General features: G+C 37.7%; 1 protein-coding gene across 3 annotated transcripts; it reads right to left on the bottom strand.

Moving 5' to 3' along the window:
• Positions 1 to 1030: 1030 nt before the first annotated feature.
• On the bottom strand, positions 1031 to 19677 carry LOC128615309 (NACHT, LRR and PYD domains-containing protein 3-like). 3 transcript variants are annotated; one of them, XM_053637276.1, is made up of 13 exons: positions 19141 to 19677; positions 17947 to 17991; positions 17719 to 17843; positions 17075 to 17200; positions 16741 to 16857; positions 15442 to 15558; positions 13696 to 13749; positions 11698 to 13464; positions 10094 to 10267; positions 8779 to 8952; positions 7900 to 8073; positions 5479 to 5640; positions 1031 to 4978 (listed from the first exon to the last, which is right to left on the bottom strand). In XM_053637276.1, exons 4-13 carry the CDS (start codon positions 17125 to 17127, stop codon positions 4972 to 4974), a joined length of 2799 nt encoding a protein of 932 aa, XP_053493251.1. In that variant the 5' UTR covers positions 17128 to 17200; positions 17719 to 17843; positions 17947 to 17991; positions 19141 to 19677; the 3' UTR covers positions 1031 to 4971. The 3 variants fall into 3 exon arrangements, with proteins under 3 accessions (XP_053493251.1, XP_053493250.1, XP_053493249.1); XM_053637275.1 differs by lacking the exon at positions 17947 to 17991; XM_053637274.1 differs by lacking the exons at positions 17719 to 17843; positions 17947 to 17991.
• Positions 19678 to 20294: the final 617 nt, after the last annotated feature.

Below are 20294 nucleotides of genomic sequence, written 5' to 3'. Positions count from 1 at the left end.
CATCCTGTATGACACCATCTCACACTCAAGTTCACTTTGAAGCATTTTCATTTTATATCCATTATAAGATACTATATATTTTATAATCAGCTAGTACAAATATCAAAATATATATGCAGCCGGCAGACTCACATAAAAATGTAAACAGTCTTTATTTTTTAAAATTATTATTATTATTATTATTATTATTATTATTATTATTATTATTTTAAATATATCTATGCGTCTCTGGACAGAATAATTATGTTATCTCAAATGGGAGTTGCTTTGGTGAAATAAATGTGTTAGAATGCCGGCTAAACAAAAAACAAACAAAAAACAAACAAAAAACAAACAAAAAAAGGGCAAATCAGTGTACGAGCTCTAGACAGGTGAAATAAACACATTAAACTGATATAGAGAGGAACACTATGCAAATCTGATTTAGCCTATAGTACAGATCACGTATCTTATTTTACACTTTATTTCATTACACACTCCCTTACAGGTTAAACTTAAAAACAGACTCCAATATTCACTAGTGTTATAAAGCATTACAGTTTTATATACCGTCTAATATTCTAATCACCGTCTTCCGTATGTATATAAAAAATTTACTCACATTTTTCATGCGAAAGTGCTCTAAAGCAAAAGCAAAAAAATGTAACAAAATAGGTGAGCAGGAGTTTGTGTGATGAAATCCTCTTTCATCAGCCGGCTCTCGTGATAAGTTATGTACAGGAAAGTGGAGCTAGACATATCCCACACGTCATGAGATACTGACCAATCATATTTAAGGGAAGTAAGGACCCCGCCTTCTATGCAAATGAGGTTCACCAAAAGTGTCCCCAAACTTGGAGTCTTCAGCTAATATACTGTATTACTCTCACAACCTTTAGTTCACATTGAAGCGTTTTAAATTTACATTTAGACATTATCCTATAAATATAAATTAATATATTGATGTAGAAATAAGACTGATGTGAACATAATCAAAAGAGATCATGTGAAGGCATTTACATTAATAAAATGACTTTTTTCCCTACATGAATAGATACAAAGTCAGAATTGTGAGCAAAGCCTAACAACAAACTCCAAAACTAAGTGGCGTAAAAAGTTGAGCACTTTTAATTTTCAAATTAATTAAAAAATAATAATAATAAATTGGGAAAAATCAGGTTTATTATACAGTGCTGTGAAAAAGTATCTGACCCATCCTGATTTCTTTAATTTTGTGTGTGTATATCTCATAAGAAATAGTTTTAGATATTCAAATGAAATACAGCATAAAACAAAGGAAACCTGAGTAAGTACACAATACACTTTATATTTAATTACATTTTTCTATTGAAGCAAAAAAGCTATCCAACACCTATCACCCATGTGAAAAAATAATTTCCCCCTTAAACTTAAAATCTGGTTGTGCCACATTTAGCAGCAATAACTGCAACCAAAAGCATCCGTTAACTGGAGCTTTTGGTCCAGTTAACGTCTTTCATTTACTTCTAGGACTAGGACTTATTCTTATGCTTTGGATCATTGTCTTGCTGCATAATCCAGTTGCGTTTGAGTTTCAACATATAGACTGAAGACCAGACATTCTCCTTTAGGATTTTCAGTGTAGAGAGCAGAATTCATGTTTCCCTCAATTATTGAAAGTTGCCCAGGCCCTGAAGCAGCAAAGCATCCCCACACCATCACACTTCCTCCACCGTGCTTGACCATAGGTATGATGTTCTTTTTGTGGAATTCTGTGTTTGGTTTACACCAGATGTAACAGGACTCCTGTCTTCCAAACAGTTCCACTTTCGACTCATCAATCCACTGAACATTCTCACAAAAGCTTTGAGGATCATCAAGGTGTGTTTTAGCAAAATTCAGATGAGCCTTAATGTTCTTCTGTGTTAGCAGTGGTTTTCATCTCACCACTCTTCCATGGATGCCATTTTTGCTCATTGTCTTTCTGATAGTGGTGTCATGAACAGTGACCTTTATTGATGCAAGAGAGGCCTGTGGTAATGTGGTAAAGTGTGGTAATGTGGTAAATTGTGGTAATGTGGTAAATTGCACTTACATTCATGTGAAAAAAGTAACACACACTATGGAAATTGTTGGCTTTTTTGGCATATTTGGACAAGAAACATTTGATCATCTATGAAACAGTGACTATTAATAAAGTTGATATACTTGAACAAAACCAGAAGGAAAATTAGCTTTTTCAATCATTTATTCAACAGAAATATCGATATGATATTCTGAGGCCAAGTACACCCTTGGCCTCAGAAGCTAGTATTGCCCCCTTTAGCAGAAATAACATCTTGTAGGTGTTTTGCATAATTGTCCACTCAGGATTGCTGGGCCACTCTTCCATGCAACATTCTTTCAGTTGCAAGATCTTTTTTTCACATGTTCTGCCCGTTTCAAATCCCCCCACATCATTTCAATGGGATTAAAATGCGGGCTTTGACTAGGCCATTCCATAACCTGACATTTCTTCTTTTTGAGCCATTCCTTGGTGGATTTGCTAATCGGGGGTGAACTGGGACCAAAAAGTGGTCCTGGACTTGTCCAGAGCAGACCAACACACCCAGCCCATGCCCCATCATAACACACAGGCTCATTGATTGTTAGACCAATTTTTAACACCACTTACTAGCATAAAAATATAACAATACAGAAACATAAATGCTATTTAAGCATATTTATTGGAAATAGAATGGAACAGATCTCACATCATATTTGTAAAATAGGCAAACAGAAACAGAAAAACAGTGTGACAAGATAATACATTATATTAAACAATCAAGAATATAAAACAATCAAGACAGCATGTTAGCTAGTCAGGGGGCATCATCTGGGGCCAGTGTAGGAGATCTGCACCACTCAGCTGTACAGCTAAAAGTAAAAATAAAACTTTCTTAACCATTTAGATTATGCAGAGTTTTAGGGGCCCTTGGTAGCTTGTGGCCCAAGGCAATTGCCAACCTTTGCCTTATGATAAAGCCCACCCCTGTTAACGGGAGCTCAGACTTATACACGTTTTTAGATAATGTGCTGCTGTTACAGTTAACATAAAATATATAAAGCTATAAACATTAGATCAGCTGTGTTAGGAGTAGGAGCAAACAATGAGCTGTCCAGTCTTAATGTCTGGATCCTGTACAGCCTCAGTCTGATGAACACACCCCTAAGGCGGCAACTAATGATTATTTTCATAATCTTTTAGTTGGCCAATTTTTTTTTTGGATTAATCGGATTGGGGGGATCCCACTGTTTATCACTGTGTCTACACCGCGCATGAGGAGCAACGCGGCCTCTGACTAATACATCACTTCCGTTATAATAAACGACAGAAGTTGCACTGCAAGTGTGCAAATACAGCATATAATAACAATAAACTTAAATGAAACCTTTTGAGCAACTTGCACCAGTTTCCCCATCCCCTTACACACAGTGGAGCATTTTGGATATAAACATAAGTTTGTGCTCATGCATCACTGTCATGTTTCCCTGCTACACAAACTCTACTTTATAAAGTTTGATCTTCTCCACGGTGTTTAATATAACATCCTCCCCCGCCTTAGACGACTTGGAGGTCACACACTTTCTTCCTCAGTCACATGATAATTACTCCTCCGTCTGATGGTGACTGAGGTCATGTTGGGAATAAAAGGTATCGCTGACATCGACTTTCTTCAGTTTACTGTTTTTGTCGGTGACTCTGTGTATCTGCTAAAGCTTGCGGCATCGCATTACGTGTGTATGACCTGTGCTACTGACTAGGAACTTATACTGCCGGTTAGTAAAAAAAAAAAAAACTGCTAGTGTTCCATTTGAGACTATATTACCTTCCTAAAATTCATACACTAGACAGCAGAGTACACAGTGCATGGTGTACTTCATTTGCTTTAATATTTACTCTCCAATGCACGTTTTCGGAACTGAGGTAACGTAATTAGTAAATGTTCTCCGTTCCACGCGTAGAATGAGATTCGTTGACAACGATTTCCATAATTGATTTTTATCGATTAGCTGTTGCAGCTCTACTTGAATTAATTTTTTATTATTTTTTTTTTTTTTTTAATTCAGCATGAATAAGGCATTAAATGTGCAGGAGGGTTGCTATGTCTCCAGGGTCTGATTGTGGCACTCTATAACTTCAGGACCACACACACACACGGAGGTGCTATGATCGATAAAGATTCTCCATTCCAGCTGTTCAGTCCTCATGTCTGGATCCTGAACAAGCCTCAGTGCAGAACTGTGTGCAGTCTGATATGAACACACTTTCTACTTCTCTTAAGCAGAAAGCATTCTTCACTTTTTATGCATACGCTAGGAACAGCGTACAGTACATGTGACAAATTTCGTCATCGGGAGAGTACACGCATACTGTATGCGCGCAATCAGATTTTTCTAACCGCACGTACTTTGTACGCACAGGTCACACATGCGCATTTAATTATTTCACACTATTTAGTTGTTCCACAAGGTGGGAACAGTAACTCAGGGCCATTGATTCTCAAGGAAGTTGAAGGAAAAAACGGAATAAATGAGACAGAAACGAGTGCAGTTTAGAAAGTACCCACATGTGTATAATTCTAGCCTTAAAGCGTATAAGGATTTGTATATGGGTGCTAATCATGGCGAGACATTGCTCAAGCATTGTTCTTCGTGTTGTTGTGGTCCTTCACAGCAAAAGACTTGTTTAATGCTCTGTACTGACTCTTGTAGGCCAGGAGGTGTCGTGCAGGTTGTCGTAATGCGCATGCGTAGACCGCCTGTGTACATGTCAAATGGAGTACACTTTGAAAGGCTAAGCATACGACTGTGCGCGCACACTAGCGTACGCATAAAAAAAAAACATGAAGTAAACAGACTAAAGCCTCTGGTATAATGTGCTACAACTAAGAGAGTGACTGTTTATAAGTGTGTTGTCTATTCCCCAACATGGAAATGCAGGAACACAGGAGTTTTCATCACACACAGATGTCACACCCTAAATATAAAAGAAAAACATTTGAATTAATAACCACAAACTGGACTTTAATATTTTACAATCAAGCTGTATGGAAACAGTAGGTAACTGCCTCTGCACCAACAGAAACATCATTTCCTGTCATTTCTTCATTCTGAGTGACATGCGTGTTATAACATTTAGCTAAAACAAATGAGAATTTCCACAAGTTTTAATAGCAAAACAATCAGATATTTATCACATCACTGTTCTTTTAAAAGGTCAATTATATTATATTTTAAATCAAAACACTTAGGAAAACAAAATACTGTTCAAGTAAATTGTTGTATATCGGAAATTTCAAAAACTTACTCTGTAATCTATTTACTAGAACTAGAGACAAATGACTATTCTCAATTTTCAGTAAAGGGGTTTGATCTGAGACATACTTTGCCTGAAACATTGAGCCACCACTGTCTAGGTATTAGAGAATGGGTCTTACTGAGTAGCAGGTCATGTGACTCTCAGAGAGATGATCTTACCTCATTGTCTTCAGTTTACAGAGAGGATTCTCCAGTACAGCAGAGAGACGCTTCACTCCTGAGTCTCCAAGTTTATTCCCAGACAGATCCAATTCTCTCAGGTGTGAGGCGTTTGATCTCAGAGCAGCACAGCCTTCATCTGAGATACCACACTTACACAACCTGCAGAGACACAATGACACACTTTCATCAACACATTTTCATCTTTAATACTTACTTTAAATATGATGTGTGTGTAAAATAATTTTATTGTTCAGAATGACATGAGAATTAGTAGTCTTAGTCCATGACCTAGTGAAAAAGGATGTATTTATTGATAGAGACTTCAGAGCACTTCTGTAAGTTGCTCTGGATAAGGTCGGCTGCCAAATGGCGTAAATGTAATTCTAAGTATAACCACATTAACAAAAGTCCTCAGAGTAAATGTAAAATTGACAGTGCAGTGGTAACAACAGACATGCACCAAACTAGGTAAGATCAGAAAAGCATGCACAATAAGTAAACCAAGTGTAAAATGGAGGAGGGGTGGTTCTTAGAAAAAGGCGTTCACCTTAAATCTCTATTGGTCAATTGATTTTGGTTTAGTTTGATTTAGTTAGTTTGTTTTCACCTTTAGTTTTCACAGTCCAGGTCTTATGAGCTCGCACCTATAGTCACATCACCAGATACAATTTCCTACACGGTTTTCTGATTATTAGAATAATTCATTACACTTATTTCATATGAAATAATATATAATGCCAAGCTCGCAGGACAACTGTTGTATAAAGTTCAACAGTAAGTTTCTTCATATTGAGTATTCTGAAGGGGGGCTTTGTGGTTAGCATATTTGCCTCACACCTCCAGGGTTGGGGGTTTGGTTCCCACCTAAACTCTGTGTGTGGGAAGCTAGTGCATTATCGCTGTGCCTACAAGGTTTCCTGCAGGTACTCCAGTTTCCTCCCCTAGTCCAAAGACATGCATTGTAGGCTGACTTGCATCTCTAAATTGTCCGTAGTGTGTGAATGTGTGTGATTGTGCCCTGTAATTGGTGGGCACCCTGCCCCGAGCCCCCTGGGATAGGCTCAAGACTACTCCCTTCCCTGTGTAGGATAAGTGTTACAGAAAATGGACGGAGTATTTTAAAAGTATATTATATTAAGTTTTATGTGGAATTATCAGATTTGTTTTAGACATTTTCATATTAAGGAGAAAATGGTACAGGAAATAAAATCAGAATAAGAAGTTGGTATATAAAAAGTCACTACTACTAAAGTGCATGGAATGAAATCACTTGTATGATAAACAGACATGTGAATGTATCTACAAACAATTTAGCAGCTACTCAAATTTTCTGAGCCTTGTAATGGAGCTACAATACAGATTCCATGCTGTTGAACGCTCGGCTCTGTTCATCCTGCCAGGCCAGAGGCAACTCCACCTTTAATAGGGTGGGTGTGGCTAACTTTCAAAGCACATCCCACTCCAAAATAAGACAGTAGAGACTTATGGTGAATGCCTTCTTCTAAGACCCACCCCCATAAAAAAAAATTAGCCAAAAGTCAAAAGCAAAAACAGATTTCTGCAGCAAAAGAGAAATTCCAGAAGCAAAAAAAAAAAAAAAAAAAAAAAACTGCGTCAGAAAAATCCGAAATTGAAAAAAAATTAAGCAAAATGAGCATGTGAATCTGGAGTAATCTTTTTGGAACATTAATTTTTATTTGATTCTCATGACTTCCAAAATATTGTATACATCTTGATTAATATTTTGCTTATGGATGTTATATTAATTTAATTGAAACTTTTGCCACAAACATTAAGAAAGCAAACACTGCAGCTGCATCAAGTCACATTTTGCATTGCAGCTTCTCATACAGTGGATATAAAAAGTCTATACACCTCTGTAATAATTGCACTTTTTTTTATGTAAAAAATGAAACCAAGCTAAATCATGTCAAATATTTTCCCAACTTTAAAATGTGATACATCAACCAGCAAAATCCACGTGAAAAATTTTTTTTAGGGTAACAAAAAAAAAGAGAAAAAATATAAAAGATTTTTACACCAGTGGGTATATTGTTAACTCAGATGTTGGACCACTGATCAGAGGGTTGAGAGTTCAAATTCCAGCACCGCCAAGCTGCCACTGCTGGACTACTGAGCACGGCCCTTAACCCTCAACTACTCAGTTGTATAAATTAGACAAATGTAAGTCACTTTGGACAAGGGCACCTGTTAAATGCCATAAATGTACATCAAAAAGTCTGTATATCTACATCTTTCCCAAAGACTCTGTGACAGATCATCAGTGTGCAGTGAAAAGAAACAATCTTCCTCCTCAGGACATTGATGATGAACCTAAAACCTCTGCTTCAGTCTCACTATTAGAGAATGTGTGTTACTGAGGAGCAGGTCATGTGACTCTCAGAGAGATGATCTTACCTCAGTATCTCCAGTTTACAGTGAGGATTCTCCAGTACAGCAGAGAGACACTTCACTCCTGAGTCTCCTAGTTTATTCCTAGACAGATTCAGTTCTCTCAGGTGTGAGGGGTTTGATCTCAGAGCTGAAGTCAGAGCAGCACAGCCTTCACCTGAGATATCACAACACTCCAACCTGCAGAGACACAATGACACACTCTTCATCAACACATTTTTATCTGTTTTGCACCACAAAAACCAGGGTTCATCGATGCTCACTATGATCCCTTACTGGAAATGATGTGATATTTTCCTCTGAGCTCAAAAAAATTAATTAAAAATGGGGACAAACTCTCAGCTAACTTCATGTACAACCATAAATAGCTTGTTATCGTTGCTGTGGCTCTCAAATGATTTCTTACATTACCGTTTTTTAACTTTATTTGATGTTGTACATACGGATTTGTTTGAGTCTAACGACATTTAAGAAGTTTAATGGTTTTTGAAAAATTCATTAGCTAGACTACGATCCTACTTGAAGTACCATGACAATAACCGTGTGCTGTGATGAAGCTAAGAAATGTATGTGTCATATAATGTCAGAAAGATATCAGTCCTGCCTGTTGATAAATGCCAGTGGTGACATTTTACAATGGGAGTATGTAGTCATGTTACTGGAAACTGAGTTATCAGTGTCCCAATGTGTAGTGAGCCAGGGTCCTTACCAATGCCCCAACTCATGTACACATTTACTCACGACCTAGGGAATTGATCGAGACACATCCTTATCTTCCTCTTCAGGACATTGATGATGAACCTAAAACCTCTGCTTCAGTCTCACTATTAGAGAATGTGTCTTACTGAGGAGCAGGTCATGTGACTTTCAGAGAGATGATCTTACCCCAGTATCTCCAGTTTACAGAGAGGATTCTCCAGTACAGCAGAGAGACACTTCACTCCTGAGTCTCCTAGTTTATTAAAGGACAGATCCAGTTCTCTCAGGTGTGAGGGGTTTGATCTCAGAGCTGAAGTCAGAGCAGCACAGCCTTCATCTGAGACACCAAAACCACACAACCTGCAGAGACACAATGACACACACTTCATCAACACATTTTCATCTTGGTTTAATACTTAATTTAAAAATGAAAGAATAACATGAGGATTTAATATCAACTGTTTATTTTTAAATAAGCAGTGCAAACAATAATCATACTGAGTGTTATATTTAGTTTTCTCTATTGTGTACGAAATTAAACCATCAGAAGCCGAAGCCGAACAGTGAACAGCTGAGGGACCATAGAACTTTAGAGAGAGAGAGGGAGAGAATGAATCACAGATAGTTCTCTACTAGACTTATAGACACACTCTACATACTATCAGTTAAGAAACATAACACAGGATACAGATTTTATACAGGTTTATATATTTCTGTAAAGCTGCTTTGAGAAAGTCCGTTGTAAAAAGTTTTATACAAATAAAATTAAATTGTATTGAATCGGTTCAGGACACACAGTTCACTTCAGCTGGAACTTTATGAAGTCGCGCTCAACTTTAACAGTAAATTCCCTCCAAATGTTTTCAGAGAAAGGTTGTAACATACGGTTCACCTTTATGTGCAAAAGTTTACAATATTTAAATGTACGTCACCTCAGGTTAACAGTAATAGGCTAATTTACTCAAACACTACTTGAATACAACTGAATAAGTAATTAATTTATTTTAGTTTAATGTTATCCTTAATAATAAATTTTTTTAAAAAGTATAAATCATTTACATCAGGTTATGCTAAAAGCATTTTTGTGTGCAAGAAATATATTGTACATCTATTTTAATCAGTGTTTAAAACCAGTTACTAATTTTGAGGCTTACGGATCTCTGGATTATTCTGATTAGAGTATGCTTGACCCCTGACATGTTTTTATCATGGCTGTCTCTCCAATGTTAACATTGTTATTGAGATTTATTGATATCAAGAGTAAGGTACGAGTATGAGTCAGGTTTCATGTAACTTTCTTTTTATTTGTATTGTAACTGTATAAATGTATTTTAATTTTATTCATTTATTACATAAATAATCCTGAATAAGAAATCTTTATTACCCAATTGCTAATATATTTTTCCCACATGTAGTATTGTTTTGCAACTGATATTTGCTGTGATGATTTGTATTATGACTTGTGTAGGAGTTATTGTGACTTTCAGAGGGATGACCTTACCTTAGTGCCTCCAGTTTACAGTGAGGATTTTTCAGTCCAGCAGAGAGCCACTGCACTCCCGAGTGTCCTAGTTTATTCCAGGACAGATCCAGTTCTCTTAGTCTGGAGGATTCCGAGCTGAGTACAGAGGCCAAAGCTTCACAGTGTTTCTCTTTAAGTGTTGCATGCTGAATGCTGAAGGAAATAATATAATACACAATGAACTAACACTAGTGCAAATTATTTAGTCCTAAAATAAGTGAATGAACTCTTACACTCATTTATTGTTGGGTGATTTTCAGACACAACAGTCTCTAGAGCTTAAACAGAATGGTAGAAAAGAAAAATAACGGTCTGTGTGCAGATTGTCTGCAGTCTGAAACACCTTGTTGATGAGACAGATCAGAGGAGGATAACCAGATGATAGGAAGGATATAGTAACTCAAAAAACAACCCCACTCTTTACAACCGTGGTGAGCAGAAAAGCATTTGAGAATGCACAACACATCAAACTTGATGTGGATGGGCTAAAACAGCAGAAGACCACACCAGGTTCTACTCCTGTCAGCTGAAAACTTCCAACTGTCCAGTTTGGAAAACTGCATGTTTACTAACACCAGTTTTGGATACAACATGCAGGGTTTTTCACACAGAATGCCACCTAATTACCTGTAAAACAGGCACCAACACCTTAGTACATATGTCAACGTTAACATCCATAGGCCAAATACTGACCGCTGCCTTGTTTCATTCAGCCCAAGCAAATATGCAATGAATAATTTTAAACCGGTCCAGAGTAGATTTGCTATTAGGAAGCACATAATGTACATTTTATATCTAGAGTTCAGGGAAGTAGCATAATGCATGCTCCACTGTACAGAGTAAGTGGGATCACATCATACAGTACTGAAACGCTGGTTAAAATTGACCCTATCTACTGCATTCATGACCCACATCTAAAAACTATTCAGAAATTATTAGAGTGTTGGCCTTTAGTGTAATTTAATAATTGACTCCAAATCATGAAATGTAACACCTGGTGTAGACAATATTTGTAAAAGAGTTACTATTACATTCATTGGCTCCCCATGAAGTATAGTATCGCCTTCAAGATCATTCTGCTCACTTACAATGCCCTCAATAACTCTGCCCCCTCCTACTCATCTAAGCTTCTCCTTCCACACAAACCACCCAGCACCCTTAGGTCATCCCAACCGGTCTTCTTACCATGGCTGCTTACAACCTACACAGCTTCGGAGACTTAGCCTTCTCTAAAATTGCACTCTGGAACTCCCTGCCTCAAACTCTGTCAATCCTAGTCATTCTCCTTATTTAAAGCCCATCTCAAAACCCACCTCTTTTTCCAAGCTTTCAACATCTATGCAACTTGATTCATACCAGTTTGTTTATTGTTTTCTTTTTTTCCTCTCTTCATGTAGTTTCCTACATGAAGAACATTTCAATTAAGAAGGCTTATTTTTTTTTTTCTTAATTGCTGGCTTTATGCATTAATTTGCATCGACACATCCTTGTATCGTGCAAGGATACAACACCTCATATTTTGTCACAGTGCTTTCAGGGTCTAACTTTCTAACACCAGAACAGTTCTATCCAGCTTTACTTACCTTGCTTTATTGGATGCTGCAATCACAGGCATCACCTTTAGAAGAGCCAAAGCGGTTATCTTCTTTGTATTAGCATATTTACTCAGGTCAAATTTGTCCAGCTCCTGCTGTGATGTCAGTAAGACAAACACCAGAGCAGACCACTGTGAAGAAGTGAGGTTTCTTTGTTTTCCAGATTTCAGGTAGCGTTGGATTTCCATCACTAGAGAATTGTCACCCAGTTCATTCAGACAGTGGAACAGATTGATGGATTTCTCTGTAGGAAGATCTTCACTGATTTTCTTTTTGATGTACTGAACCGTTTCTTCTTTGCTCTGGCAGCTACTTCCTGTATGTGTTACTAAGGCATGTAAGAGTTTCTGATTGGACTCCAGTGAGAGACCCAGAAGAAAACGGAGGAAAAGATCCAGATGTCCAGTCTGACATTCTAAGGCCTGATCTACAGCATTCTTGTGGACATCTGAAATTGTCTTAAAGACCCGACTCTGTACAAGAACATTTCTCTTTTCCTTCATGAATGTCAGATGCACGTACAGAGCTGCGAGATGCTCCTGAATGCTCAGATGAACAAAGCAGTACACTTTACTCTGCTGAAGCCCAAACTCTTCTCTGAAGATCTGAGTACACACACCTGAGTACACTGCTGCTTCTCTCACATCAATGCCACACTCTCTCAGGTCTTCCTCATAGAAGATCAGGTTGCCTTTCATCAGCTGCTGAAAAGCCAGTCGTCCCAGTTTGAGAAGCATTTCTTCATCACTCTCCTGCTTCTTCGAGTACTTTTCTCTTATGATGTTTGTCTGAATGATGAGGAAGTGTGTGTACATTTGAGTCAGAGTCTTGGGCATCTCTCCACTCTCTGCTTCATCCAACATTCTCTCTAGAACAGTGGCTGAAATCCAGCAGAAGACTGGGATGTGGCACATGATGTAGAGGCTTCTTAATGACTTCAGGTGTGTGATGATGTTATTGGCCAGGCTCTGATCACTGATCCTCTTCCTGAAGTACTCCTCCTTCTGTGGGTCATTGAACCCTCGTACCTCTGTGACTCGATGGACACACTCAGAGGGGATTTGATCAGCTGCTGCTGGTCGGGAGGTGATCCAGATGAGAGCAGAGGGAAGCAGATTCCCTTTGATCAGGTTTATCAGCAGCACATGCACTGATGCTGATTCAGTTACATCACACACTCTCTCTGTGTTCTGGAAATCCAGAGGAAAACGACACTCGTCCAATCCATCAAAAATGAACAGAACCTTTTCCAAACTGGACATTTCTGTTTCTTTTGTCTCCTTAAAACAGACATGAAGGAGATCCATCAGACTCAGTTTCTGGTCCTTCATCAAATTCAGCTCTCTGAAAGGAAGTGGAAATATGAGCTGGACGTCCTGATTTACTTTCCCTTCAGCCCAGTCCAGAATGAACTTCTGCACAGAAACTGTTTTTCCGATGCCAGCGACTCCCTTTGTCAGCACAGTTCTGATGGGTTTGTCTTGATCAGATAAGGGCTTAAAGAGGTCATTGCATTTGATTGGTGTTTCCTCTGTTGTTGTTCTCCTGGATACTGCCTCGATCTGTCTCACCTCATGTTCTTTATTGACGTCTCCACTGTCTCCCTCTGTGATGTAGAGCTCTGTGTAGATCTCATTCAGGAGTGTTCGGTTTTCCAGGTTTATCATCACTCCATTTAAACACTGAAACTTCTTCACCAGATTTAATTTGAACTTTTTCTGGAATTCATTTACAGCAGCAGGTTCTGGGTCGTGTCTGTGACAGGGTGAAGAAGGAAGACATGGTGTCTAATTATTAGAGTTTAAGATCACACTTTTTTCTGACTGTTACCACAGATAACCATTCTTTATGATGTTCTCACTGTGTATTTGCCTTATTCTACAGTATGTTTTCTATAATCTAAATCACTCTGCAGGAAATAACAGCAGAGATGTTTATAATACCAGCGCGTCAGTGTCACAGTCATGTTGTTGGGTTTGATCTTACCCTGTAGCTGTGATGATGATCTTTTCTCTTCTGTCTCCTGACTTCTGTAGAACACTGGGAATAAAAACTGTAGCTGTTAAAGACCTTCATCACTTTAATACCATAGTCTAAACTTTAGCCCTAATTGTACCACAATACTTCAATCATTTGAGTGCATTAACTTTCAAATAACACAGTGACAATAAGGGACATTGTGGAATTGTAGGGGTCTATTTTTTCCCCTATAAAGGTCATAAGGGTTGTAACAGAATTTTAATATTCTATTCATTATTCATAGAACATACAGATAATGTGTTTTAAAGCGTCATGAAACACTAAACTAATTTTTCCTGAGGTTTTTGTGTCACACATCATAAAAGAATCTTAGCATCCGTTAAGTTTAACTGTAGGAGACAACTGGTTAATTTTTCATCTTTTTTCGCACTATTTTTGTCTTTCCGGGCTTAAAATCTCGTTGTGTCACACATCACAGGCAGTGACATGGCAATGTACTATAGTACATCGATGACGCATCGGTGTCACATAATTATTCATGAGCCTGCACGTACGTATTCGTGACAGCAAGTGGTGCTTTCCTACAGATGTAGTAGATGAGAGGCGTTCAAATGGGTCGCAAGTGTTTGTTTCAGTGGTGTAAGAGTTCGAGTGTGATTTTTCGGGAGAGAGAATTGGAGAAAGGTGGACTTCTGACTTTTGAACTAATTAAACTGCTTAAAGCTCCACGGGGACCGACGGGCCATCGCGTGCAAAACTATACAACGAGAGTCTGCGTTAAAGAGAAGAGCCTTCCCCCATTTATTCATGAAACGCTCGAGCCTATTAGCTAGCTAACATTCCGACACTTCTCCTACCCGCACTGCCTCCAGTTTTGTTTTATGTTTTCCTCCATAATCATGCCAGGGGCTAATGCTTAAAATAGATAGGGCAGAGGACCTGCACCGCTATATATTGTGTGTCCATTTAACCCTGGGGATTCAGGAGGAGACGTCAGAGCCATGCTTACTGCGGCCACTGCAAACTTTGTCACTATCCATCTTTATTGTGTGTGTTCTGAAGGCCCCCCCTTCCTCCCCTGCCTTTCCCTGGCACACCCACTCCCCCTCCCTTCTTCGCACAGCCATCCACACCCATCTAAGTTTCATTTTTCAAAAACATTGTGAGATAGACTTGAGCTGAAAGAAGGAAGATTCATGACCCTTTAAATAGATACAAATGCAGATCCATTTATTTAAAATCTGTCAGGAAGATTCACACATAACTTTATTCAGAATTACACTCGTAGATGGGAGGTCAATCCAGAACACGTAGGGGCAGTTTAGTAATCAGTCCACCTACTTTTTTGTGAAGCGGGAGGGTTTTTTCTTGGGCCAAGAAAAATGTTGATCATTATTAATAATGAATAAAGTAATTAGTCTATGCTGTAATGCCAGTTATGTGATTAATGGTAAATAATCCTTTCCTGTGTTCATATAGAGGGTTTCCATCTTCCAGTAAATTTTAAAGAAATACTCAGACACGTCACTCTTCTTGGAGACACGACCAATTAACAATGATCTATCTGCCGGGATTTTAATAGAAGTCAACAATGTTTTTACACTGCTCATTTTCAGCAACCGTATGACATTTTTACCTGAATAAATATTGACACTCTTTCCACTGAACCATTTAGCTGGACTGGATTAAGAGCTGTGCAACACAGCCTTTCTCTCTGCAGTGACTTTAGATATGAGAACTATGGGATGTTACCTGGGTACAGGTGAGACGACTCCACTTTTAAATTTACAAGGAGGATCCATAGACATGTCACTCTTCATGGAGATACAGCTGTGTGGTAGACACTGTGATCTCTTTCTCTGGAGTTTACTGTACAATAACACAGACATAAAACAGTGATTTGTAGTCTTTATTTCTGGATTTAATTATTTCACTAGCCCTTATTATTTACTTTTGATCCTGTTTAAAGTTTCCACTTTACTAAATTTGCCATTTCCTGTTCTATCTCTTATTATTACGATTATTATTATTATTATTATTATTATTATTATTAATAATAATAATAATAGATGCATTTGCTACCATATTACAGGGGTTTTCAATCTTTTTGTATCCAGGGGTCTCTTTAACTGTGAAATAAACTCCACAGACCCCCTCAGTACAGATTAATTTAATAAACATTATTTACATGTGTATAGTAATATTTTGTTCACTTATTACAGCCTGAATCCTGAATTTTCGATCAACAAAACACATTAGATCCAAACAGGTTGAAATAAAATCTTGAGTTTTGTTTTTAATTTATGACCAATTCTCGATTTTTTTGTTGTTGTTTTTATATAAATCAGTTGAAATATTATGGAATTTATTTCAAGCAGCATTTTTATTATTATTATGATGGAAAATGCATATGCGCAAAAAGAGTAACAGCACCATCTAGAGCAAATGATGATTCTTTTAAATATCCTCTATAGATTGCATGATCTACCGTATGGTAGAAGTGTTACTATATAATGTAATGACCCCTTCTTCTTGTCATATGAAACAGCACTATAAAATAAAACACCCCCTCAATTTGAAATTCCTACTCGTTAACTTGTCTTCCCAACTTCCCCATATACTGATCGACATAAAATCAACATGGTTGCTCACAGCATCAGAAATAAACATAGTAGCACTTCTTATCTTCAAAAAAGTATATGTGTATATACACACACAAGTATTTGTTTAGATCAGGGGTTCTCAAACCTGTCCTGGAGTACCCTCAACACTGTACATTTTTGTAGGTCTCCCTTATCTGACACACCCAATTCAAGTCTTGCAGCCTGTAATAATGAGCAGAGGAGTTGAATCTGGTGTGTTAGATGTGCAGTGCTGGGGCTACTCCAGGACAGCTTAGAGAAACACTGGTTTAGATCAATCAACCTCATGGTATTCACTTGTTAAACCCAAAACACTGATATGTTTGCTCAAGCTCTTTGTATTCTTCTGACATTTATACATGCTTAATATGTTGTTTCTTTAAATATTTTGAGAAATATGAGATGTTACCTGTTTACAAATGAGGAGTCTGCATTTTTAAAGTACCAAGGAGGATCCATAGACGCATCACTCTTCATGGAGACACAGCTGGGTTCTGGTGAGTCTGATCTCTTTCTCTGGAGTTTACTGTACAACATTATAGACGGTCCTTTAGTGATTTATATACACTCTATACAGTTTTGATTAATTTGTTAATTTAATGAGGACATAATTTTACCTAATTGGATATTTCCTTCATATATATATTATATATATATATATATATATATATATATATATATATATGCTACATATTTCAGATATGAACAGTTAATGACTAAAATATTAGGGCATGGTAGGTTACCGCATTTTTGAGGCTGGGGTCACATTTTCTGTGTCCAGAGCAGGACTCTCCATTTTTTTTCTATTAGTGTATACACAGACAGCTGGACACACAGTTGAGCCACTGATTTCTGGATGAATTACAGTCCTAGAAAACACAAACACAAACATGGTGTAAATCTTTTTGTAAACAACAATCTTTTACATCTTTGAGCTACAGAAAAAAAAAAACTCTGTCAATACAAAATAATGTGTTTTCAGATCTCAATGATGATTCAACATACTGAGGGTAACCCCTTACATTCTGATCACCAAACCATTCATTTCCAGTAAGCTTTATCCTGATCAGGGTCAGAACCATCCCAGGAACACTGGATGGCAGGGAGGGAAACACCCATAAGGACATTTGAAGGAATACTCAGACAGCATCCGGATATGGGCCACTTCAGGAAATGCGGCACTGCTGGCCTTATTTTGGACCGAGCAAAATGGATATGGCCCACATGTAAATCAGCAAATATGGCCCAAATATCCCAAATCACAAGTGGACCGTTTTAGGCAAAGATGCAGTGCTCACAGCAATGTGTAATCTACATGTGACCCTAAAGTGGCCCATGTGGTAAATAGTGAATAGGGCCCAAATATCACAAAACAAATATAGACCACCTTTTGCAAAAAAGTTTGCTATGGAGTGCTTGTGGCCCAAATCTGGCAAACAGGAGCGGACCGCCCAAGTGCAATCATTCCACGCGTTATGTGGGCCGGATGAAAGTGACAGGTATGGGCTGGATCTGGGGCACAGAAATGTAGATATCTGGGTAAGTTACTATAAGTGTCTGTGTCCTTTTAAATTCAGTTGCATAAGTATTTCTATTTCCTGAATGCACATCATACATTCTCATTAAAGGAACAATCTTGTTTTCATTCAAGCATTCGAGTCTGAAAGACAAGAGCAAGGGGTTTGCAATTAAGGAACATTACTGATATGTCAAAAATACACTCATACAATTATCAAATTACACAAACATACACACACTCGGAGAGTCCAGATAATCATGTCATTTGTTCTCCATGTGCCAGGCTCTAATGCATTTGTGGAAAGGATTTTTTTTTTCACTAATGAACTATTGAAATGGTCAGATTCAAGGAGCAGATGCAGCATGGACCTCATCATGAACTTCAGCTCTCTCTAAACTATGACTTGGCATGCAGAAGGCCATGGTGTTAAATAAGAGCTAGAGGAAAATTCTCTTTAACAGTGAATTTAAATGTCTTTTCGAGGAAGCGAAATGGAGACGGTTTAAAGCACAACAGGATATTATTCATAATAGTGTGGAAATAACAATGGAAATAAAATACAACTGGATCACAAAGTTTGCTCCACACTAATAAAGCTCAATTCCAGAAATATTTTAAATGTTTAATTAATGACAAATCGAAGAGAGAAACTCGAATAAATATATAACACCTGATAAACAACAGCTGTACCAGGAAGTAGATTTCAGTTATGCTGACATGACGCAGTTTTACTGCTGTTTCTACACGAGGACAATAAAATATAACGACATTTCTGTTTTAAAAAACAAAACAAAACAAAACAAAACAAAACAAAACAAAACAAAACAAAAACCCTCACTTCTAGTCAGCAGTCCATGTTGTACAACATTAACACCTTATCTGTCTTTGCTTTTCCAACAGCAACAAAATGGAGTCGAGGCTGAGGGACAAACTCCGAGGCTGCATTTGATTCAGTAAACACTGCAGTACCTACAGCTCGGCCGTTGATACTGATGATAAATACTGATTACATTTTACTTCTAGTACCTTTGCCCCTGAGACATTATCTTTTATTTATTCCTCTGGAACACCTGTAGCTATCCTTGAGATGACTCCTCGAAGCCATTTTTTTATACCCAATCAACGAACACTGAACTCTCTTAGCATCTATTTGATTCAGTTGCATGGCTTTCCCTTGCTGGACTTTATTTCTACAATCAGTAGTGATCCACTTCTCAATACTTCAGCACTTCTGACTTCACCCAGCAGTTTGTCTATCGATATTTGTTTGCTGAACCGGATTCCACTCACCAATTGTTGTCCCTTCTTGAGGTAATTTTATGATCACTTTGAGCTCCTCTTCGTGTTTTGTTGCTAAATTAACACTTTTCCTCGTTTTTTCTCAGTTTTCTCGATTGTACTGTTTCATACGCCCCTGTCTTTCCCACCATATTCTTCGAACCCCAGCTTACTTCCTGATACGTCACTTCCTTCTGCCGTCTCCTGACCAATCACAGTCAAGCTGTTGCTAAAACCGCACCTTTTCCAAGTAACCACTATCCCGCCACCTACTGTACCGGGGTATACAACTTCAGGGCTTAATGTGCTTAATACAATAAATTAAAAAGGAATTTAAAAAATAAATAAATAAAATAATATTTATATCCTGTAATCTAACCCTACGAAAATGAAGGAGAGCCTTACTACATACATTTTCTCATCCGTTCCCAAAATCCCCCTCAATCTCCATTCTTGTTCCATCTCCTATATCTTATCTCTCAAGATGCTCCTTTCTGAATTCACAATCCTTTCTGTTGTAAATAACATGACAGTCTACGACCTATGACCTTTTCCATCCATTTACACATGTGAGATAATGCTATTGGCCTGTAATTTCTTGCATTGTCTGGGTTTTTGCCAGGCTTATTAAAAGGCAATATCAATATTTCCAGTTATGGGGCAATATGCCTTCTCTCCATATCTTATTAAACAATCTTTGTATAATTTTATTGATTTAAAGCGCTGCCATCAACCGGTCGTTTCCGTGATACAGTATAACCTAAATTTTCTGTAAATAATTTACAAAGTACTGATAAAACTATTTATGAATGTCACAATAATTATTTAATTTACAGTAACCAGATGAAATAGATTGTGTATCGATGCCAAGTCTATTTCATGGTGTTATTGTAATTTAATAAGAAAGTAATTCATATGATTAATTCATTAAGAGAGCAGCTTTTTTTCACCAGGTCTGATGGTTACTGTAAAACCTCATATACACCTACTTCAGGTTTCTCAGTAGGCTACATCAAATGAAGATGATGTTCATGTGCCTCATATAATATTGTACATGGACATGGAGCTCACTCATCCAGAGCTCAGGTCTTAACTCCTTCGATAGCTCATGTAACAACATGGCCATCTTTAGGTCGCTTGTTCGAATCCGGCTCAAAGGACTGCTT

Source organism: Ictalurus furcatus, chromosome 12, assembly GCF_023375685.1.
Source record: "Ictalurus furcatus strain D&B chromosome 12, Billie_1.0, whole genome shotgun sequence".
Taxonomy (NCBI): domain Eukaryota; kingdom Metazoa; phylum Chordata; class Actinopteri; order Siluriformes; family Ictaluridae; genus Ictalurus; species Ictalurus furcatus.
The sequence above is the reverse complement of the archived record's forward strand: the minus strand, read 5'-3'. Positions and strand labels throughout refer to the sequence as shown.